Below are 24,396 nucleotides of genomic sequence, written 5' to 3' on the forward strand. Positions count from 1 at the left end.
CCAGTCACACAAATCAATCCCAAATCCCCCCGTGGGGAGTATTATAGGACTAAGGACCACTCTGAGAGCATGGGAATAGGATGGTCAGGAATTGCCACCAAACTGGGGTCTGAGGAAGAGCAGTAGCAATATGACCAATAGGAAAGTTAACAGTGTTCTTTGGGGAGGCATTGGTGTATGCAAAGGTCCTAGGGCAGGAGCACATATCTAGCTATAAGAAGTGATGAGGCCAAAAGAGAATAGACTCTTGGAAGAGGCCAAACCCAGCTTGTCACATACAAGAGGCATTAAACAATGCAAATAGGAATATCAGGTGAGAGAACCTGGGCATTACATGAACTGTCTAATTCTAGGTAGGCTGCTGAGCACTCAGAATGTTCTATCCAGGGATCCCTGGGTGGCGCAGCGGTTTGGCGCCTGCCTTTGGCCCAGGGCGCGATCCTGGAGACCTGGGATCGAATCCCACGTCGGGCTCCCGGTGCATGGAGCCTGCTTCTCCCTCTGCCTGTGTCTCTGCCTCTCTCTCTCTGTGACTATCATAAATAAATAAAAATTAAAAAATATATATATATATAAAAAAAAGAATGTTCTATCCATTTGGTTTAGTCCACACCATTTGGTAAGATTAGACAAGGCTTCTCAGGGATCTGTCTTTGTGTGTTGCAGGGATTTTAAAGGGATCATCCTGACCCTTCTCTGGGAGAGCAATGAGCATCTGCTAAACGTTGTGGAGGTGAGGGCTGCTACCCACAGGCCTCTGTCTGTCTCTTGGCCGGCTGCTGGCCGCACATCCCCAGCTGCCTCTGCCTCTTGTGTTCTGCTGATAATGGCCTTGTGGGTGAAACTGAGGAAAGGGGATTTCAGCTCCCATGACCACAGCTACCCAGCTTCTGTCACCTAATGTGTTTTCCTAGAAATTAAACCTCATTCATTCATTTACCATGTATTGAGCCACCAGACATTTCCTGGATACTGTGTGTCAGATATTGGGTGGGCCAAGAGGAACAAGCCCAGTTTCTGTCCCTGGGAGGCCAGCACCCTGCAGATGGGCAACAGACATGGTGGTACCACAGGGAGATGGGTGGGGCTGCTGGAGCAGGCACCCGGGGGGGGGCCTTCAGTGGGAGCTACCCAGGGCCCAGTTCCAGCACACCCCACATAGGGGTGTCTGTGCATGTTCCTGTCAGCCTCCCACTGGGCTGCAAATTCTGTAGGACAGGGGCTCTGGATCTTCCATATTTGTGGCTTGGTCTAGTACCCAGCGTGGTACTTCATAGAAAGCTTCATGGAAACCTCTCAACCTGGTCATTGAAATAAGATTCCATTTGGGTCTTGAAGGACAAATAGAGTTTTGCCATTTGGTCCCTTATGCCTTCCATACTGGGATAATGACAGCAGAGTAAAGGGCGGCTGGGTAGGAAGTGTCACAGGTGGAGGTGACATGAGGAGAAAGGGCTAGGTGGTATGGAGAACAGGGTGGAGGTTGGGGGAGCATGGGCCAGAGCCTCCTGGTGAAGGTCCTCGCCCATACATCGTCAACCTCTCTTGCAGGAGTTTTACCGCAGAGAGAAGCGCTCAGTCACCAGGCCTGACTGCATGTATGAAAACTTTGACCAGTGCGCAGAGAACATTTGCAAGAAGATCCTGGAGTACCATGCCCAGACAGAGGAGTACCATAACTCCTGCCTCATAGGTGAGTGCGGGAGGCAGGTGGGCAGGCAGGTCAAGGGTGTGACCTGTGCCACCCACTGAGCAGGGCCTGGGCCTCACAGCCTGGAGGACGCCTCCCTGACCTGGAGGTCACCGGCGGGGGGGACGCCCAGGAACTCCCCTGTGAAAAACTAGCATCTTAGAATGAGGTAAAAACATTGATCAGATTTAACTGGAAGAAACAACGTTGAAAAAAAATCACTGTTCTTGAGAAATCTGGTGGTTCGTATCACTAAGAATGTTTTGTTCCTTGCACAGATGATTTTGACAGTTCTATTGAGATACATACCATTACAATTTGCCCACGTAAAGTGTACAATTCAATGGATTTTAGTATATTCACAGAGTTGGGCAACCATCACTGCTGTCAGTTTTGAAACCCTGTCCCATGGGATGCCTGGGTGGCTCAGCGGTTTAGCGCCTGCCTTCAGCCCAGGGTGTGATCTTGGAGTCCTGGGATCGAGTCCCATATGGGGCTCCCCGCAGGGAGCCTGCTTCTTCCTCTGCCTGTGTCTCTGCCTCTCTCTGTGTGTCTCTCATGAATAAATAAATAAAATCTTAAAAACAACAACAACAACAACAACAAACCCTGTCCCTTCATCACTGCCTCAGCCCTAAGCACCACTCAGCTACTCCCTCTTTAGATTTTCCTATATTGTGAGCTTGCAAATGAATGGAACATATACCATGTGGTCTTCTTTCATTTTGCATAATGTTTTCAATGTTCGTCCATTTCATTGCAGGTGTCAGAATGTCATTCCTTTTTTATGGCTGATTCTTTTTCTGTTGTGTGCATGTACTGCAATTTTTTTATCCATTCATTGGTAGACATCTGGCTGCTTTGCCCTTTGGCTACTGTGAATAACGTTGCCACAAACATTCACACACACGTTTTGTGTGGACATACGTCTCGGCTGTATGACTAGGAGTGGGATTACTGGGGCATGTGGTAACTCTGTATTTGACCGTTTGAAGAAAACTTTCCACAGGTATTTGTTAAGAGCCTACTGTATGCCTAGCATGTGCTGGGCTCTAATGACCCTGATAAACACAGCGTCTTGGAGAAAAGGGACATGAATACAGGCAGATAGACTACATTGTGCCATTCGCATTTATTCTAACAACATTAAAGAAGCTGTGAAAACATACCCTGTGCCTACCTTTGCTCATTTCTCCATGTTCCTCCGCATCTTTGTCTATAGCCGTGTATGTTGTATACAGTTGTAAGTCCTAATTGTTCCTGCCTCTAAGGCCTGCTGTCTTGGTTGAGGGGCAGCACGGGTAGAAGAGGGAGAGGATTAGGGGACAGCCAGACCTAGGGTCAAGACCCAGCACTGCCGTCTCCCTGCCTTATGACCTCGACCCAGTCACCTCACCTCAGTTTCCTTGCCTGTACACTGGAGATTAAGACAGCACTCACATGCAGGGCTTTTCTGAGGATTAAGCTGGCTGCAGAGACCTGTCACATCCAGGGAAGATCATCCATGGTGGCTGTCACTGTAGAGCGACTGGAATTCAAAGTACTGCAGCATTTTGTTTCTCTAGCTCAGAATTTCCCCACGTGAACTCTGGGATCCCATCCTCTATGACCTTCCTCAAAAGAAAGCTTCTGTAGGAAGTCAGTGGGAGTCCAGTATCCTGACCAACTCTCCCAATGAAAACATTTAAAAGTATTGGATATAACATTTTTGTGATAAAGTCTTTTAAATGTATTGATGAACTACCCATAAAGCAAGAAATATAACAAGGCCCTCAGATTGAGTGAAAATAGAAACTCCAGGAGAGAAATTGTACAGTAACACATTGCCTGAAGGCCTTTGCTGACTCCCAGGTGAATTTGAGCTTTGTTTCTATGGCCTCCAGGGCCTTGGGAACAGGAGACAAAGGCCCAGACCACCCAAGATGGAAAGTCTGGAAGGACAAAAGCCACAGAAAACTGCCCCACCCCCCTCACAGGGCAACTGCTGCAGAGTAGGGTGAATGAGACAGAAACCAAGTCTCCCTTTCCACTCCCACACCACTGCCACCACCAGTGACCAGAAGGAATTGTTTAATTGTTTTTTTTTTCAAGATTGTATTTGTTTATTCATAAGAGACACACAGAGAGAGGCAGAGACACAGGCAGAGGGAGAAGCAGGATCCCTGAGGGGATCCTGATGTGGGACTCCATCCCAGGACCCTGGGATCATGCCCTGAGCCAAAGGCAGATGCTCAACCACTGAGCCACCCAAGTGCCCCAAAAGAAATGGTCTTATTAAAAACTCAGCTACCAGGTAAAGCAGAAGGAAAACTCCAACAAGAATCCATAACTGTAAAGCAGCCTCTGTGCCTGAGTTCGACTTTGTTTTTGTGGATCATCCAAAAGACTTCTAGCTGATAATTTAGCTTAAAATGATTTTTTAGTTAGTTGTCCCCAGATGCTTATCGGGTAGAGACACTACAAACCCTCTCTAGAAAAAAAAAAAAAAAAAAAAAAAAACCTCGCCTTCAATTCAGACCTCTAAGGATTCTCACAAATCAAATGCCCAGAATAAGAGCTCCCAGTAAAACACACGCATGCACGCACACACACACACACACACACACACACACACACACGTAAAGGGCCCCTTGAGCATGAGGCAGAAGAATGAGATCAGTAGAGACTTCGGATTGAATATATCAGACACAGAATATAAAATCATGTCTTTATTCGAATTAATTAGAAAAGGATACTGGAAGGACAAGTAAGAAGGGACTAAGTAGATAGGAAAGAAAACCACATAGAACTTCTATATTGGAAGAATAAATAGTTGAGATTTTTAAATTATGAATGGCTTTACTATCAAAGAAAATATCCAAAATTCAACAGAGAAAAAGAAAGAGATGACAATCTGGGTGAGAAGTAAAGGGATATTGATGAAAAGGTAGGTCTAACATAGAGCTGCCTAGGGGTCTGGAGGGACAGAAGGGGCCTAGAGTTGAGGCAGTCTTTGAAGGACAACTCCTCAAGACTTGCTGCACTTTTCTTCAACTGTAGAGTGTTGAAGAAAAGTCCTTTGAATTTGCTTAATCCAGTGTTTTCTGTGCTGCTCTGACCACATGACCCCTTCTGATGAGATAGCTATTGCCACGTTGTAAATCAAGTCTTTCTCTTTGGGTCACTGCTTTGGGATTTTGTGGGAGTGATTCCTTCAGAACCTTGGTTTTGCTCTGTCCCTTCCCCTGGTCCCCCACCTCCAATTACTATAGAATTGCGGGCCCAGATGAGGAGATTTGAGGAGCTGCTGCCCCAAGTGTGCTGGCTGGTAATGGAGAACTTCAAGGAACACCACTGGAAAAGATTCTGCGACTCTGCCAATGAGATCCGAAGACAGTTCTGGGATTATCAGGAGAAGCTGGAAAAAAGGAAGGTGGGAGCCCCAGGACCAATCATTCCTCTCTGGGACCAAGAGCCCTGGGAGCTCAGAAATGGAGGTGGGGCATAGGCAGAACTGGCTTGGCTGGGGTTGTTGAATGGGGGGCTGATGGGCACGGAACATTGGAGAAATGCCTTCTTCATAGAAGGTGTTCAATAAACTTCTTTTTAGATTTACTGGGTGGGTCTGCTGTTTCTTTGGGAGTGTGATCATTGACATGAACAACAATGGTCTTACTGGTCCTTGGTGGCATGGGACATGGATGCCATTGATTTTATTGGACTAAGGACCTGGTTGTACTAAAGCAACTGCTCAGTTCTCCCAGTCCCTAGCCCTCAGTGTCAGCTCCAGCCATGGCCCTATCTTACCTTCTCTGCCTCTTCTCTGCTCATCCATGGCCCTTCATACACCCAGGTCAGGGCACACATCATTCTGGCCATGGCCATGATTATTAGCAGAGGACATGGGCCAATGACATTTTGGTCCTGACCTAAAGACCAAGTCAAAGTCCCCACTAATTTATGGATTGTTTGAAGGATGAAAATGCCCACAAGCTCCATCAAAATCTCGGACATCCTGCACATTTCCAAGAAATGGAGTCTCTGTGTCAAGTGGAAGAGAAAAGGCAGGACGATTTAGACACTGTGATTATGACAACCAGGGAGAAGCTTGAGGTCAGTGGTGCCATCAACTCCCAGGTCTGGGTGCTGAGGGCTGTACTACCCCCAGGGAGATTCCCCTGGCTGACAGTCCAGCAACAGCGCTGAGCATGGCCCCTAGCTGGCACCCTGGTGGAAGCGGGGGCATGAAAGCCCACAGGTCTTAGAGGGTTGGCTGCTTACTATTGGCTGGCTTAGTGAGAATCTTTGATTTCTTAATTAATTAACTACAAAATTACTAATGGGAATCTTTTTTTTTTTTTTTTGAGATCCATGTCTATTTATTACTCTTCAGTGAATTGTTTGTGTGTGGCCATTGTTGAATCATTTCCTATCTTCAAGCCCAGTCAGCTCTTGGGAGAGGCCTCTTGGCTGAGGACCAGATGCCACGTACCTTGGACATAGCTGACACATGGCTTTGGTCTTGTCTCACCTGCTGGCTCCCCAAGTCCTCCCTCAGCCTGCCGTGAGAGGCAAGCTCCTCTCCCTGCAACACCAGAATCCCCATGTTTCACTCAGGAATTCACCAGGAAATATGGCCGATTTTTCATAGCCAGCTTGGCCACCTTTGCCGAGAAGTTCTTGCTGCAGTTGGATGAAGTGGTCACCATCGATGATGTCCGGGTTGCAAGTAAGTGGTACCACCGGCCTTGTGCCTGGGGCCCAGGGGGTTGGTGAATGGAGGGTGATGGGCTGGGGGCATTTGCTTTTCCCCAATTCCACCAGAATGAAAACAGATTCTCCACTGAGAGGACTGATGAATTTTTGTTTCATTAAAAGTAAGTTTTTGTTTTTTTTAAATTAAAAAAGCAAACACCTCTCCCTCCAAAAAAAAAAAGAAGAAGAAGAAGAAGAAAACACTCAACGGGTCAAAGATTATATGTAAAAAAATAAAACCCTAATAGTAAATATTTTCATAATCTTGGGGTAGGGATAGCTTTCCTAAGTACGAGATGAGAGCCAGAAGTCATTAAGGAAATGGCAGGCACTCCTCTGTGGCCAAAATAAAAACAAAGAAAAATGTTGAAAAATTGAAAAACACACCACAAGCTGAACAGATATTCTTAATAAGCCATAGGTCAGAAAAAGACCTAACATCCTTGTGGCATAGGTTAAATTTGTAAAAAGAGCCAAAGGCCAAACATGTGCAGTTCAGAAGAGAAGGAATTCGTACAGCCAGTAAGTATAAAGGATGCTTGACCTTGACGGTGAGGATGAATCATGAGAACAAAGACATCTATTAAGATATCATTTTCACCCACAGCCTGGCAAGGTTTTCAAATTTAGTGACAACCAGCCCTGGTGATGATGTCAGAAAGCCCAAGCACCACAGAGACCCTTGGAGAAGCACATGTCAGTATCGCTGTGTCAGAGAAGCCTCTGTCAGTACCTGTCACAACTGGGAGCGTGTATACCTTTGACCTAGCAGTTCTAACCCCAGGAATTTATGCGACAGAAATACTTACATAATTTTTCGAGCATACCTTTTCAAGTATATTCACCACAGCACTGTTTGAGATTGCAGAGAATTGGAAATGACACTAACATCCATGTATAGAGGATTGGGTCAGTAAATTATGGTCCAATGTATGAGTACGTATGATGCAGCTGTCAAAGTGGGTACAGTGGGTCTCCACATGCCAATGTGGAAAGTTGGGGGGGATACTGTTATGGGAAAAACAAGTTGATAATTGGTATTTACCTATGATAGCATTTTTTTAAAAAATTGCATATGTGATATAAACATGTGCACTCACATATATATAAATGAATCTGTGTGAGACACAGACAGAGACAGAGAGACATAGAGAGTGAGAGAGACAGAGCCTGAGGGATGGGTACAGGACTGCTGACAGTGATCAGCTCTGGTGGGTGGAACCGTGAGAGACTCCCAGAATTGTTTGTTTCCCCCCCTGTTAGGTGATGTTTAAATTTTTCATCATGTCTGCATTACTTTTACAACTATATAAAGATTTGAATCATATATTAAATGTTATCCATTTATCACTTAGTAATTAAAATATTTTTATTTTTAAAAGTTTTTTATTACAAGGACAATAAGAATTGTTTTATAGTAAAACTAAAAATATCAGTTTCAAAGGAGGTGAAGAGCACAGTCCTTCTACCCACGACTAAGTGCCCTTAACATTTGTTGTCCATCCTTCCAGTCCTTTCCTTTGGGGCACAGGCCAGAGTGTGTCTGCCTGTGTGTGTGTGTTGGGGGGTGTTACTGGGTGTGTGCTCTCTTATAACTTAATTCACCCTCAGGTGACGTTGGCCAAGCCAGTCAGTCACCTCCTTGAGCGATTTCTCTTGCTGTGTGTTGTAATTTATTAGTTATTCCCCTGCTGTCAAACGTTGGGCCATTTCCTGTTTTTCACTCCATCCTTGTGCTGAAGGGAACATCTGTATCCTTAGATCTCTATTCTGGGGCAATAGGTTCCTAGAAGTGGACTTTTTTGGGTCAAAATGCATACGCATTTTGAGGTATCGAGCATTTTCTGGAGGTCTTTTGTTGAGGAAGCAGCACCTGCCAAGGCACTAGTGATGAGGCCCAAGAGGGAAGGCACTCTTGATACCTTGGAAGGAACCATAGAGCTGGGGGGCCCCCCTGGAGCAGCTCCAGAGAAGCCTCTCTTGCTGTAAGTCAGGCTTCCCAGCCGAGCAGCATGGCCCTGCCCTCCACGGCAGGCAGATCAGGGCTGCTGCTGTCTGCTGGCTTGCACACCACTGGCGCAGCCCCCTTGGGAAAACACAACAAAGGACAGTCAGCGAGCCAGACATCAGAAGGACAACGAGTATATGTTTGCACCAGGGGTAGTTCTTAGTTCAGAACCCATTTGAGATAGTATAAACCAAAGAATCTTATCTGGAGACTCATGGAAGCTGCACAAAGGTCAGCATCGTGCTCTGCGCTTTGGAGCGCAGAAGAGCACTGAAACCGTACCCCCCCATCCATCAGCCAGACCCTCTGCCTGCTGCCACTGGCCGCCCCCCTGCCTCCACCCCAGGCCCACAGATTAGGTGCTTTCAGCTTCTCTGTGGGGCCAGGCTCTGCATCCCACTGGAGACTCCAAATGGGGAAGAGAGGAACAAACAAGCCCTCATCCCTCCAGACGTAAGGTCAGGGGGAAATCCCCTTGATCTCAGCCTGTGCGTGAGGCCATGGTCATAACCTGTCTTTTGCCTGCTAGAGATGGAGTCCCCCAAACAGAAGACATCAATCCTCATACGGAGGAAACTCGCTAGGCTTTCCCTGAAGGAAGAAAGTGAGAAGCCCCTGATTGAACGGGGGAGCAGGTAAGAGCCAAGAGTATTGAGGAATACCACCCACGGCTGTGTTTGCTGGAGCACATTGCAGTGGACTGGTTAGGGGCACCTGGAAGCCTTAGAAAGGCACTATGTTCTAAGCCTCAGTTTCCTTACCTGTGAAATGGGCACGTCAGCCTACCTTCCATTGTATTATTATAAGGAGAAAGTTTAAGGAGATGTCTTTAGAGTGCCCCTGGCACATAGTAAGAGCTCAGCAGCTATTAGTTCCCTTTATAAGAACCCACAAAGGGGCCTGCAAAGAAAGGGAGGCCCCTCCCAATGTGGGGCACACTCTCGAGTCGCTCACAGCACTGTGAGTCACCGTGCGTGAGCTGCCACAGTGCTGCACAGTTTGTTGCCTGTGCCCCAAGAATGTGGCTCTAGAAGTCAGGCAGTGATTTGCCCAGCACAGTAGGAAAAACAGGCCAGGAAAAATGGGACTGCCACCCGGTTGGCCCCCTCCTGAGGAGACAGGCCTGGAAAAGGGAGACAGCCAGAGCTGTGGCAGGCCTCCCCTCCCCTTCCACGCAGAACCCAGACCCTCTACATGCACTGGACTTAAACAGTGTGAAAGTACGAGAAAGAACTTAAAGAAGCTTAACGTTAAGTGCTCAATAGGGTTTTCCTTTTAATGAAGATGTTTCAAACATGATCTTTAAAAAAAAAAAAAAAGATATGCTGAACATTCCCACCAGGATTGGAGGGTACACTGTGAACCATGAGGATGACAAGCCCATCAGGCTTTTACATACATGTTTATTTGTAGGAAGTGGCCAGGAATCAAACCCACCGATGTCACCATCCAATATAAGATTCTCCTCCGGAAAACATCATCCATCACCACCACCAAAACAACCCTGGGCCACCTGGCAGCTGTGGAAGCCCGAGATGCCGTCTACCTGGTGAGCTGACAGACAGAGCAGGGGCGTGCATGTCCCGGGGAGCACAGGGTGGCTCAGCGTGGCTGCCTTGGGAAGAAAGGAGCGTCCTATCACAGGGTGCCCTGATGTCTGGCCCATGGAGCAGATGACCCTTGGCAGGGTGCCCCAGGGCACAGTGCCAATGCTCAAGACAGGTAATGTTCTCAGACCCAAGGATGGGGTCTGTGGGTAATGTCCAGGCTCAGTGAGAGTGTGGGTCTGATGGCTTGGGCCCCAGTGCTGAGGGAACCCTGCCAAGGAACACCATACCCAGATTGGGGGGTAAAGGAGGACCTTCTGGAGGAGCAGTTGATCAGAGTGAGGGGGCACAGTAGGAAGAGGCACAGTGGCCATGGGAGCAGTGGGTGGGAGTGGGTGGAAGAGGCGGCAGTTACTAAGCACCTGCTGTAGCTTCTTTCCTCAACACGAGGTATCTTGTTGACTCGTGTATCACAAGTATCCCACGAGGGAGGTAGATGTGTCCTCATTATTGGTGAGGACACTGAGGCTTACAGGAGTGTGTCCCCCTCATGCCACTCTGAAGTAGCAAAGGCAGGATTTGAATCCAGTGCCTATTAGACGCCCATGGGGCCTGCCTGAAGAGGAGGCTCTGCCCAGATGCCACCTGTGGAACCTTTGGTTCTGGTGCCCAGAGAGGAACATTGTCCTGCCTGCAGACAAGATAGGCTGGTCCCTGTACTCGGAGAGCCCAGGCCCTGCCCTGGCCACCACACCAAGCCCAGGGGAGAGTGGACAACTCTGGTGAGTTCAGTGAGGGTTCAAGATGTAGAGGGATCAGCCTTACAAGGGGAGCTGAGACCCTTGAGCTCCAAGGAGGCCGCAGTGCAGGATGGCAGTTAGGAACGAGTGCAATCCAAAGTCAGGGAAGTGGATCCTAGTTCCCGCTTAGACTCTTTCTAGCTGGGTGGCCCCAGGCAAGGTTTTGAGACTCAGTTTCCCCATCTCTAAAATGAAGAAAACAACTGGACCTGCCTGATTGGTGGTTGGCAGATTACATGTGAGATGATTTGAGGAACTCTTGCCAGTGCCTGGAGTAGATTAAAAGCTACTTGCCAGCGGCTTACAGCATTCCTTTAGGGCACAGAGTCCAGAATTCCCTTCTCATCTGGCCTCCTCCTGCTCCTTTGCTCCCAGAAATATTTAGCACTATTTGAAGAGGAGCTGAAGAAGATCCAGGATGACAACATGTCGCAGGTGAAGGTGGCTCAGTGCTGGAAGGACAGCTGGAAGCGTTCCGTGCATACCATCCAGAGCCTGTACTTGTGACACCCTCAACCCTCCCCATGTAAAGGCTTATTTTTTATAGATTCCTTCTGTTCATCCATTCATCTATCCATCCATCCATCCATCCATCCATCCATCCATCCATCCCTGCTCTATACCCAGCACTGTGCTTCATCAGTGACCAGGACATGGTGTGGTCCCTGCCCATGTGGAGATCATTTCCAATGAGGAGGACAGAGGCGGAAGGGGAGTTCCACATGATTAGCAGGGATGGTGGGTCACAGGAGTGGGCCACTTAAAATAGAGACCAGTACGTCAGAGGACATAATTCCAATAGGCATGCTTGGCACTTCCATCTTGGAAAACAAAATAATTAAAATGTATGGGCACGAATATATTTTGTGTTTAATAGTATAAAATAATTACAGCCATGCAACCAACAAAGAATTAATCCAGTCTTGATTGGGTATCTGTCTGGCAATTTGCCTGACCAAATTATAATATTTTGAGGAAAATCTTCTAGGCGTGGGCCCCTTAAATCTTGTGAGACTCATATCTTTCTCTCTGGAAGTCTCCATTGTGCTATCTTCCTTGTTGATTCTATCTTCCTGGATTAGGTGGCCTAACCATGCCAAGTTTCATTGGTCAGGAGCTTTCCGTGACACTTGGATGGGCTGTGTACATTCCTTTCTTGCCTTCAACTCCTGTTTCTTTTACCTGGTTTGTGTTTTGACTTTGTATTAGTTTGGATTTTCCCATGCTTTACCTCTGTTAATGACTTGATGAGGTAGGCTTTTGCCCCCATTTTGCAGGTGTAGAGACTCAAGTCCAGAAGGCTGAGTCAACCTGCTCAAAGGCACACAGCCAGTATAGAACCCCAGCATAATTTTTGTTTCCCCCAAAGTGGACAAGGACTTGAGGACAACTCATTTGTTTTGGAAATTATCCCAAGAAGCATGAGTGAGACCATGGTGAAGGGGAACCTGGAAGGAGCCCTGGCCTTGCTTCTGGCCCCTGACACTCCCCACCCCCACCAGGCATGTCCCGTCCTCATCATTGTCCCTCGCTCTGCATCACCTGTCCTCTGACCTGTCACTGACCTGGCTCTCCTGACGCCACTGTCCATACTAGGAGCTGTGGGTTCATTGTAGTTCCAGAGGTGGACTGCAAGACCCCAGTTCTGTCTTCTCAAAGCTACCCTTGGGACCTTAGGGATTCACCTATTGAGCAGGTATCTGGAAAACGGATGCCACTGCCCCATGACAGAGCTGCCTCCAACCTATTTCTACTCTCCTGCTCATAAGTTCTCCTGTGTCTGTTCTTTCTTGACCATGCCTCCATGTCCCCCACCTGAGAAGTCAGTATGAGTGAGGGTGCCTGTGCATGTATGAGGGAGTGGAGAGGAACATGATCCTATATGGAGAGAGTATAGACAGGGGTCCCCCTAGGATTGGTGGGGCTCTCACCATCAAGTAAATCCCTTAGGGAGGTATTGAGCCCTGGGCTAAAACTCTTCCTTTTCCTTTAGACTCTGCTTACCTCTTGGGCCCCAGACCAGTCCCTGACTCACTCTGGGCCTCAGTTTCCCAATTGTGCAAGAAGAGACTAGATATAGAACCACATAAGCAAATGTTCAGTGAGGTCAGGCTCCATCAAAACAGGCTGGGATGTCAGGGTGGAATGGCGTGGGTGCAGAAAGGAACATAGTGCATGGCAGCCAGGCACACACAAACGGGCTCTAGGGAAGAGCCAAGAAGATGCATACACGTGAGTTGACATGTACACATGTGCATTGCACTAGGGGCTCCACACATGAGGTTGGTCTCCTTCAGCCAGCTCTGTGCACCCCACAGCTGCTGAGGCCTGGGTCACATGTTCACCACCGGACCCAGGGAGGGGTGTCAGTCTCATGTAACTAGGACAGAGGGTGCGGAAGGGCAGCTCCCCAAAGAAATACTGATGAACTGTTCCCAGAAGAAGAGGACATGATTATCAGCCAGGCAAAAGCACCCAGTCTCAGAACTATGCAAGCTGCCTCCATATCTGTCTCTGCCACTATGCACAAGGGGCTGTCCCCAGAGAAGGGACCCATTTTGTCCAAGATAACACAGCGATTCCATGGCAAAGCTCATAGTTTGGTTAGGCTTAGATTTGCCTATATGTAGTAAAAAAACAAAAAGAACAAAAAACCCACAAAAAAACCCAAAACAATGTGGCATAAACAAGAGAGAGATTTATCTCCTTCTCATATAAAAGAACAATCTGTTGTGGGACAATGCCAGGGACCCCCACCCCAGGCAATTGGACAATAGCACCAGTTTATTTGTGACTTACAATAACCAGAGAAAAGCACTTATGTCCAGGAAGATGGTCTGTCCCCTGTAACCCGCCCTTTTCTGTATTCGTAAAACTTTTTCACATCGCCTGCAGAGCAGGACATTTGCTCATAAAACAAAACCAAAACCAAACCAAAGCCCCCAAGCCTCCAAAAAACTCTAGAAGCAGGCAGTCCTTACTGATCCTGGACTGCTCGTCAGGAAGACCCCAGGTCCATCGGTCTTTCTCCAGCATCTGAGCATGTGGTTTCCACCATCAAGTCTGCCCCGGTCCAGGGGGGCTGCTGGAACTCCAGCCTGGACCAGCCACCAGGTCTGCACTTGAGACAGCAGGCAGGAGGGAAGGAGGAGGGCAAAAGAGGCCCTCCCAGCTGTGTCTGTGCCACCTGGCCGGCCTCCCTGAAGTCCCACACCACACCCTGATCACATGTCATTGGCCTGCACTTTGTCTTGAGCTGCCCCAGAGATTAGGAACTTTAGTCTTTCCGTTTGTTGAATTGCCACCCAAATTAAAACTGTTGGTTTTCAAGCAAAGGGGGAATGAAAATTGTGGAACTCCATGATAAAGAGGAGAAGAGAAGGTGCATGGGGCATTCTTTTCAGGTGCATGGGGCATCCACAGCATCTCATTCACAGAGCAGAGTCTCAGTTCTAAACTGTAGTGCGTGAGTGGGACCTCTACTTTGGGCTTCCAGCAGAATGATGGGAACCACAGTGCTGGCTTTTCTCTGCTTGTCCCTTATCAGAAGATCTGAGAAAAACCTTTTCTCTTTCATAAATGGGGTGGGTAGAGGTGGGGTTGCAAAGTCTTTTAAGCAAGCAACATGTTCCTAAAAAGCTGAGCCAAAATCATATCTCTGTAAATCAAAGAATAGAATCTGTTGACCCCATGGTGTATGACCCTCTCAGTGCCTATATTCATATACTAGTTAAAATAATAACACACAAAATAAAACTAACAGTTTTATTAAACAGTTATGGTGAAGTTTATGATTTATTGTTGATTAAAAATTAGTAGAAGAAAAATATATTTGAAAAACATTTTGATACGCATAATTTGACCTCAGAAAAATGACTTGGTAAAAATAATAATCCCTAAAATTTACAATAGAAGAATCCATAGTCAGTAAATTAGAATTTGGGCCAAAAACCAATTAACATAAAAAAAAATGGATCCTGATATAAGTAGTTGCAGTGAATTAATAATTAAAGTAGATAAGCTACAATTGACTTTCTGTACTGTTTTTTCTTAAAATGTCTCACTTTTTAACACTTAAAAGTCAGACTTTATATTTTAGAGCAGTTTTAGATTTACAGACAAATTGAGCAAGCAGCACCAAATTCCCATATATCTCACCCCACCTACCCCGACAGTTTACTCTATTTTTAACATCTTGTAATAGTGTGGTTCATTTGCTAAAATTTATGGACCAATACCGGTCCACATTATTAACAACTGAAATGCGTAGTTTACATTAGGTTTCACTTTTTCTGTCATATAATTTGTGAATTTTGGCAAATGCATAGTGCCCTGTATCCACCATTATATCATGCAGAATAGTTGTACAATGCTCGGATCCCATGTTTCACCTATTCTCTCTCTTTCTCCCTCAAACGCTGATAACTACTGATCTTTTTATCCTCTCTATAGTTTTGTCCTTTCCAGAATGTCAAAGAGTTAGAAATACATTGTATGTAGCCTTCTCAGACTGGCCTCTTTCATCTAGCAATACGTATTTAAAGTTTCTCTATGTCTTTTTGTGGCCAGATAGCTCATTTTTTTTATATTGCTGAATAATACCCATAATCTGGAAGTATCATGGTTTGTTTTTCCATTCACCTATTAAAGGACCTCTCAGTTGCTTCCAGTTGGGGGCAGTTATTAGTTCCTGTTAAATATCTGTATGCAGGTTTTTATGTAGACATGTTTTCAGCTCTTGTTGGGTAAATATCTAGTAGCATGATTGCTGGATCATATGGTAGGACTATGTTTAGCTTTTTAAGAAATTGGCAAATTGACTTCTGGAGTGGTTGTACTATTTTGCATTCCTGCCAGGAATGTTGTTCCACACCATTGTCAGCATTTGATATATCAGGAGTTTTTTGCATTAATCCTTCTAATGGGTGTTTGGTGGTGTTTCATTGTGGCTTTAATTTGCAGTTCCCTAATGATATATGATGTTGAACATCTTTCCATGTGCTTAATGCCATCTGCTTATCTTCTTTGATATCTGTTCAGATCTATTGCCCATACTTTTTTATTGCCCATTTTTTTTAGATGGTTTGTTTGAGGTATTTTTTCTTAAGTTAATGAGTTTGTTTTGTTTCTGAGATTTTGTTTACAAGTTGAGATATTGTTGAGTTTTAGGAGTTCCTTGTGTATTTTGGACATGCTTATTTGCCATCATTACAGCATCTTTGCTCAGATGTCTCTTCAGCTCTTCTGTCCATTTTTAAATTTGATAATTGTTTGTTTTCTTCCCGTTGAATTTGAAAAGTTCTTTGTGTATTTTGCATCTCAGTCCTTTATCAGATAATGTGTTTTGTAAATAGTTTCTCCCGGTCTGTGGCTTGTCTTTTCACTCTCTTAATAGTGTCTTTTGCAGAATAGAAGTTTTAATTTCAATGAAGTTCAACTAACAATTTTTCTTTCATGGATCAAACTTTTGGTATTTTTATCTAAAAAGTTACAAACCAAAGGTTACCTAGATCTTCTCCTATGTTATCTTCTCCTGTGTTATCTTCTAGGGGTTTTATAGTTTTATAATCTACCTCAGAAAATTCTGAGTTAATTTTTTTGAAATTTCTGTATCAAGGTTTATTTTTTAAAAAGATCTTATTTATTTGAAAGAGAGACAGAGATAGTGACAGAGAGCACCAAGTGGGGAGGAGAAGGAGAAGCAGGCTCCCGCTGAGCAGGGAGCCCAACATGATGCTCCCAGTATCACAGCCTGAGGCAAAGGCATACACTTAACCAACTGAGCCACCCATGTTCCCCAAGGTTCATTTTTTTTTTTTTGCATATGGGTGTCCAGTTTTTCCAAAACCATTTGTTGAAAAGACTATCATTTCTCCATTGAATTGCCTTTGGTCCTCTGTTAAAGATCAGTTGACTATATTTGGGTAGGTCTATTTCTGGATTCTTTATTTTGTTCCACTGATCTATTTGTCTATTCTTTCATACATACCACACTGTTTTTTTTAAAGATTTATTTATTTAATATAGACAGACTGTGTGGGGGGGGGCAGGAGGAGGGGAAAAAGGAGAAAGGAAGAAAGGAAGCAGACTCCCCACTGAGTGGGGAGCCAGATGTGGGTACTTGATCTCAAGACCCTGAGATCCTGACCTGAGCTGAAACCGAGTCAGAGGCTTAACCAACTGAACAATCCAGGTGCCCCTTTACCACACTATTTTGATTATTGTAGTTTTATTTTATAATAAGTCTTGAAGTCTGGTAATGCCAAGGTCTCCAATTTTGTTCTCTTTCAATACTGTTAGCTGTTCTGTTTTGTTTGGTTTTGTTTTAGCTTTTTTATATAAACTATAGAATCAGTTTGTCAATGTCCTTAAAATGACTTGTTGGGATTTTTTATTGGGATTACATTGTCTCTATAGATCAAGTTGGGAAAAACTGATCTAAACAATATATTGGGTTTTCCTATCCATGAACATGGAAATTTCTCTACTTATCATTCTTTGGTCCCTTTCATCAGTTATAGTTTTCCTTATAAAGATCTTATACATATCTGTTAGCACAGCCTGCTTTGTTGTGAAGCAGTCATCAAGAAGATGCGAAATGTGTTTGTGTTTATTTAGATAATCCGTCTAAATGAAAATGCAAATATTTTACATTCTTATTGAGAATTCTCAGACTCCCAAGAATAAATGCAAGGACATCAGTTTACACAACATTGGCCTGACTCCACTTCTATCTTGTCAGCACCACAGCCCTAAATAGGTTGCTGATGATGTAAACATTGCACACAGTTTAAAATCAACCACAATGAGATACCACCTCACACCAGTGAGAATGGGGAAAATTAGCAAGGCAGGAAACTACAAATGTTGGAGAGGATGCAGAGAAAGGGGAACCCTCTTACACTGTTGGTGGGAATGTGAAAATGGTGCAGCCACTCTGGAAAACTGTGTGGAGGTTTCTCAAAGAGTTAAAAATAGACCTGCCCTACGACCCAGCAATTGCACTGTTGGGGATTTACCCCAAAGATGCAGATGCAATGAAACGCCAGGACACCTGCACCCCGATATTTATAGCAGCAATGTCCACAATAGCCAAACTGTGGAAGGAGCCTTGGTGTCCATCAAAAGATGAATGGATAAAGAAGATGTGGTTTATGTATACAATGGAATATTACTCAGCCATTAGAAATGACAAATACCCACCATTTGCTTCAACATGGATGGAACTGGAGGGTATTATGCTGAGTGAAGTAAGTCAATCGGAGAAGGACAAACATTATATGGTCTCATTCATTTGGGGAATATAAATAATAGTGAAAGGGAATAGAAGGGAAGGGAGAAGAAATGGGTAGGAAATATCAGAAAGGGAGACAGAACATGAAGACTCCTAACTCTGGGAAACGAACTAGGGGTGGTGGAAGGGGAGGAGGGCGGGGGGTGGGGGTGAATGGGTGACGGGCACTGAGGGGGCCATTTGACGGGATGAGCACTGGGTGTTATTCTGTATGTTGGTAAATTGAACACCAATAAAAAATAAATTTATTATTTAAAAAAATTAGATGCCTTAACCACCTCAAGATGTGTATTAATAAAAATAGAGCATTTATATTGAAAAAAAATCAGCTTTCCAGCAAAAGGGTTTAAGCAACATGTCATAATCCCTAGCCACAAGTCCTGGAGTTTCAAATAAAGACCACTTGGCTTTCCCAGACACATTACAAGATCAGGATTGAGATTTGGAATCACCTAGAGCAATGCTTTTCTCAACTTTATCAGTATAGGCTTCAAATACCCCCAAGGAAAGATTCTGACCAAACAGTTACTAGTTCTGCTATTGAGAACATCTGGCCATAATACCTTCTAAATGTTCTTGTTTATTCGCAAGGAGATGACCAATTAGAATTTAGAACTTTGTTCTGAGTACCACTTTCAAGAAATTTGATTAATTAAAGCTTGTTTAGAGGAGGTAAGTATGACATTTAACCAAGAGAAGACATTCAAAGGTGTGACAGCATTCTCCAAATATCAAACAAGCCCCCCTCTGTAGGGAGGATTCCATTCTTTCTCTTTAGCCAATAGGTAACACTAAAGCTCATGGGTGGACACTCTAGAGAGAGAGTTTTTAGATCAAAATGGCATTTTGACATTCAGAGCTACCTGTACAATAAAGACAGGGCTTACACACAAGGGGAAGTTCCCTACTGATACAGAGGTGGCCCATGTAGAGGAATACTGTTTTAAAATAGCCCAGTCTAGTTGCCAGGCCTGTTGATGTCAACAAGCAACTGGAGAAGTATCAGGTCATGCTCTTCCAGCCTGTTCTCCACCTTACCACCCAGGATCCAGCAGGCTCAGAGGTGAACAGACTACCTTCCCAGGAATAAAAGGGTATAGAGAAGGAAATTGGAAGAATTCATTGGAAACATTTGGAGATGTGAAAAAATTCTATGGATTTAAAATGACAAAGTAAAGATCAAGTCTCTTTCTGAACAATTGTCAGCTCATAAATTGGTACCTGAATTTGGTGCAAGCTATTTGTTAACCTCTATTATATGGGTCTATGGGTTTCCTTAGAGATCTTGATAAGGTGGGAAAAGTTTACTTTGTTCTTATACTTTTTTATGCATTTTCCTTTGCTTGCTTCTTCAGCCCCTTATTGCATTCATCAGGTGCACATAGAGGCAGCATAGCATTGTAGAAAGAAGATGGACTTAAACCCTTCCCTATTTATTCATCCACTGAATAAATATTTCTTGTAAGCCTATATGTACCAAGCAGTAGAACACTGCAATCATCATGATTAGGGAATTATATCTATATCTATATTTATATCTATATCTGTATATAATCAACCTTCAAACCCCTTTTTGGGAACATGTACTGCACAAAGGGAGGGAAATGCTATGTCAGAGCTGACAAACTGTGTTGCTCTCAGATTAAAAACCACTTACCTAGAAAAAACATCTCCTCTAGTGGTTTATTCTGGCCAACAGCTTGCTAGTTCCTTTCTTAGCCAACAGCTAGCCTCCAGGTGTTATAATTTTCTTATTGCAAATATAAAACACCCTATTTTAAGGAAGTTGCTGCTAAGACCAGGGGCTCCGGTTTTAAATGGAAGAGACTAAATGCAAGAGGATGAAGAGAGAATTGGAAGGAAGACCATCTCTTCTACTTCTGGGCTAAGTGAACTCCAGAAAGAAGCCTCAAAACAGTGGTTTTAATCTCCTCAGCTGGTTGTGAGTGCTGGGAGAATCAGGTAATTTGGGAGTGGGGTGATACAGAATTCTAATAAAGCTAAACACATGCATTCATCTCTAAGTCTGTTATAGTAAATAAGAATGTCTTGTTCAGCTTCTCTTTGGGTAGGACTGGCTGTTGGGGGATTTCTAGGAGCAGGACTCAACCCCAACCTGACCCAGCACTATCTTTTATAATGAATATTTTGTAATCCCTCCTTTTACTCTCCTGAAATGAAATCTATAGATAAAATAACCTGGAAAATTCATTGTATAGTAACACTATGAAAAAGTTATTAGTGTTTATACATAAAGCAGAGGTTTTTCATTTACATGAATGACTGGTAAGATATTCCGGTGTTGATTGGGACAAAGAGAACTTCTTCGATATGGGGTAGCAGTTCTGTATGCAGCAGGACGACGAGCATCCAGCCTGGAACACTAAATCCCAGGAGGTGCCCCCCATCATTGTAACAACCTAAAATAACCTTATGAATATCCAAAGTGCCGCTAAGGAGGCAAGAGAGAGATTTGCTCCCATAGAGAACCACTGAAGAATGGGAATTGACCAAACAGCCCATAGTGAAGGCTCTTTTGGACTTACTGGGTTAACATTGCCACTTAAGTAAGTCTGAGGCTAGAATGAGACCAAAGTGCTCTAAACCTAACAAAAGACTTTGATTTATTCAAGGTCAAACATTTAGGTGGGGCAATGATGCTCCCAGAATAGTATACTTTGAATCTGAACCCACAGTTTTAAAAAAGATTTTATTTTTAATGTAATCTCTACCCTCAGCATGGGGCTCTAACTCATGACCCTAAGATCAAGAGTCACATGCTCTACTGACTGAGCCAATTGCGTGCCCCTGAACCCACATTTTTAAACCCGCCCCTGCCTGCATCTTTGATTTCAAGGTCAGCTAACCAATACTAAACCCCTCCTATATATTTACATGGTTCCTTCTCATTGCCTCCTGCCTTTCTCACCCCTAGCATCTACTGCAGCAGAATCAGTAATACCATAGTTGCTTGCCTTGCATGGAGTGTTACACTACCTCTATGCCCTACCCCACATCAGGCCCTTAATCTGCAGCCAACGCCAACACCTGCATCCTCGGAGTCCTCCTTCTCCCTGGGCCATGACCAAGGGTGAGCTGTGTGAATGAGCCACAGCTCCAGAGGGGCAGAGGCCATCTCTTAGACAGCCAAGACCCTCCCCTGTGGGTCCTATGACCTTGCTCTACACAATATGGCTTTAAGCTCTTGTTATCCCCTGTTTTCCAGTGTTCTGTGGCTGTGTGGCCTCTACAGCTTTAGGGATCAGTCCCTTCTGGGGATTAGCCCCTTTCAGCTGACTCACCTTGGAGGCCTTTGTGGGCAGATTAGGGAGTTTTGCTTGATCAGCACATCCTGAGCTTTACCAGGGCCTGGATTTCAGCAGGGCCCCAGCAATCTCTCCCTTCAGTGTTTTGTTTTGTTTTGTTTTGTTTTGTTTCTCCTTACTCAGTTAAAACAAATACAATTGTCTAGAAATTCCTCTGCGCTTGTTTGTGAGGCAATAGCTGACCGGCTGGAGAGAGTACGATCATGATGTTAATGATTCACCAAACATAGATCTGTCCAAAGATTCCTTTTGTTATGAATCTCTTTTTCCTGACCTTATGTCAGCAAAAAGTACCCATGAAGCTGGGCTTAATCCACATATACAACTTTTAACATGTTGTTTGGCTTCAAGAAGGACTTAAAATTATTATTGCTAAGATTATCTGTAATTAAATAACTCAGAGGAAAAAAAGACGAATACAATCTAAAGTCTCTTCGAGTTGTACACAAGGGAGATGAGACCTAGAACCACATTGTACATCCTCCCCTACTAAGGGACATTTCTGAGGGACAAATAGTCTGCTCTAGTTGCTCAACCAAGGGAGCAGTCACTTTCAGCCGGGGCTTCAAGGAAGATTTTCCAGGAGAGGAATTAACAAAGACACTGAACAACCCTACACCCAGACCCTACGGCTCTTTTGGTGGTGTGCAAAGTGATAGACACAAGAGTCCTGTTTTGGGTTTCTCTTTGGAGACAACATAGAGAAGAAGCAGGTGAATTGAGGTGGGAAGTGAGATAAGGATAACTGGAGGTCTCTAAAATAGCCCCTCTACTTACCCCAGAGCTAAAGTCAGAGACTCTGAGAAGGAGGGTTAGGAGGGTCTGTTTCTCAGACTGTATCCCACACACTGAATACTCCATCAGGTGAGATAAAAATAAAATGAGCTATGGACATGTTCTTGGGGAATGGTTGATGTCACCCCTTCTTTCTACATGGTGACTTGTGGGACTGAGAGAAAGGAAGGAGGGAAGGACAGAGATGCACCTCAACTGATGGCTTTGGTCTTGTTTGTCTTGTACAGGTGCTTCGGTGTTTGTGTCCAATGTGGCTCTCTTCAAACAAACAGGCTCCCCAGGTGTAGACAAAAATGCATGAAGGGCTTTAGGTAGACATTTCACACTTGAAATATTCCCACCTTTTCCAGCCTAGGAAAAGGCAGCAACAAATCTACCTTCCTTCCTTTGCACTCCGTTTCCATGACAACTATTCTCTCATGAAGTATTTGGATGGGCACAGATTACCTGCCAGGCTGCTGCCCACTGACCAGCTGCTCCTGACCTCCCTCCTATCTTATCCACCTCACCTACACCCAACAGCCACCTGAGCAGGTCACAACCTCTCAATGGCCCTTGGGGATGTGAAGTGTGCCTGCCTTTCCTGAAAGAGAGCCACAGATGCTACTGGCCCCCACTCCTGTCATCCAAAGATGAGCTTGGGCTCTTGCAGAGAGAGAATACCTCTGCCTCAGTCTCATTCATTCTGAAAACTCCGCTCTTTGGCCTCAGGGTATAAGCCTTCATGTAAGGCAGTTTTTAACATAGGTTCCTAGTGGAACTTCAGGTAACCCAAAACCTTTTTTGAGATCATATGCCAAATTTTGTATCCATGTGTTGCTTTCACATATTCTGACCTTCCCCCACCCCGACCCGCCCACAAAAGGTAAGAGCCATTGCGTCTGAATAACAGTTAGTTTTGTGTCATCTCTGATTCCCCTGAAACCCAGTTATATCTAGAGCATGGGAGTTAATTCTTGAACTCCCTGGGCCTTAGACCATTTCCAAAGAAAGTAAACTTCCCAACCTTTCCTTACTATGTCAGCTATCCATGGACTTCTGAAAACCTTATGTCTTAGCCAAAAACCTACCTGTAGAATGAACACTTTACCAAAGAACATATATGAAGGGCTAAGGATCACATGAAAAGATGCTCAATATCATTAGTCATGGGGAAATGCAAACTAAAAATCTCAATGTGATATCTGTTTACACCCACCGAAATGGCTAAACTTAAAATGACTGACAGTTCCAAAGACTGGAGAAGATTTGAAGCAACTGGAACTCTCATACACTGCTGGCAGCTGGGAGGAGGGGAGAACAAAATGATGAAGCCACTTTAGAAAACAATTTGATAAGTTTCTTATAGAGTTAGTCATATACTTACTCTACAACCAATAATTCTACTCCTAAGTCTTTATGCAAGAAAAATGTGACCAAAGACCTGCATGTGATTGTTTACAGCAGTTTTGTTCATAATAGTCCCAAACTGGAAATAACACAAATGTGTATCAAATGTGAATGGATAAACAAATTTGACATATTCATACCGATGATGGTATGCTAGTATGCAAAGAAAAGGAACAGACTACTGACATATGTGACAACATGGGTGACTCCCCAAAATCTGGCTAACTGAAAGAAGCCAGACACAAAAGACTACATACTGTATGATTCCATTTTTATGACATTCGAGAGAAGGTGAAGCTATAATAACAGAAATCAGATCAATGCCTGCCTGGGGCTGGAGATAGGGGGAAGAAATTAACTATAAATAAGCACAGGGGAACTTTTTAAAGAATATTCATTTATTCGAGAGAGAGAGAGAGAGACAGAAAGAGAGAGAGAGCAGGAGGAGGGACAGAGGAAGAGGGAGGGAGAGAGAGAGAAAGAGAGAGAAGCAGACTCCCTGCTGAACACACCCCACCGCAGGGCTCCATCCCACAACCCTGAGATCATGACCTGAGCTGAAATCAAGAGTCAGATCCTTAACCCACTGAGCCATCCAGACACCCCAAGAGGCACTGGGGATCTTTTTGGAATGATGAACTAGTTCTACATCTTGATTGTGGGGGTGGACACATGATTGAATACATTTGTCAAAATTCATCAAACTGTACATTTAAAATATTTATTATTATTATTATAGGTAAACTATGCATCAAAAGAAAGCTGATTTTTTTTTAAAACTAGCCACAGAGCTTCATTTTTATTTATATATAG

General features: G+C 44.4%; 1 protein-coding gene across 3 annotated transcripts in view; it reads left to right on the forward strand.

The window, feature by feature from the left end:
• The window catches only part of CCDC180 (coiled-coil domain containing 180), a 64,278-nt gene extending 52,641 nt beyond the window's left edge, over positions 1-11,637 (forward strand). For 2 of the 3 annotated variants that reach the window (XM_072842028.1, XM_072842027.1), the window contains 8 exons: positions 667-733; positions 1,552-1,693; positions 4,942-5,102; positions 5,645-5,782; positions 6,287-6,398; positions 8,962-9,067; positions 9,846-9,981; positions 11,155-11,637. In XM_072842028.1, the coding sequence (XP_072698129.1) occupies positions 667-733; positions 1,552-1,693; positions 4,942-5,102; positions 5,645-5,782; positions 6,287-6,398; positions 8,962-9,067; positions 9,846-9,981; positions 11,155-11,286 (994 nt within the window). In that variant the 3' untranslated portion in view covers positions 11,287-11,637. Of the gene's footprint in view, positions 1-666; positions 734-1,551; positions 1,694-4,941; positions 5,103-5,644; positions 5,783-6,036; positions 6,399-8,961; positions 9,068-9,845; positions 9,982-11,154 lie in introns of those variants that run through there. The other variant, XM_072842029.1, reaches the window with a different exon arrangement.
• The last annotated feature ends 12,759 nt before the right edge of the window (positions 11,638-24,396 follow it).

This window comes from Canis lupus, chromosome 10, assembly GCF_048164855.1.
Source record: "Canis lupus baileyi chromosome 10, mCanLup2.hap1, whole genome shotgun sequence".
Classification (NCBI taxonomy): domain Eukaryota; kingdom Metazoa; phylum Chordata; class Mammalia; order Carnivora; family Canidae; genus Canis; species Canis lupus.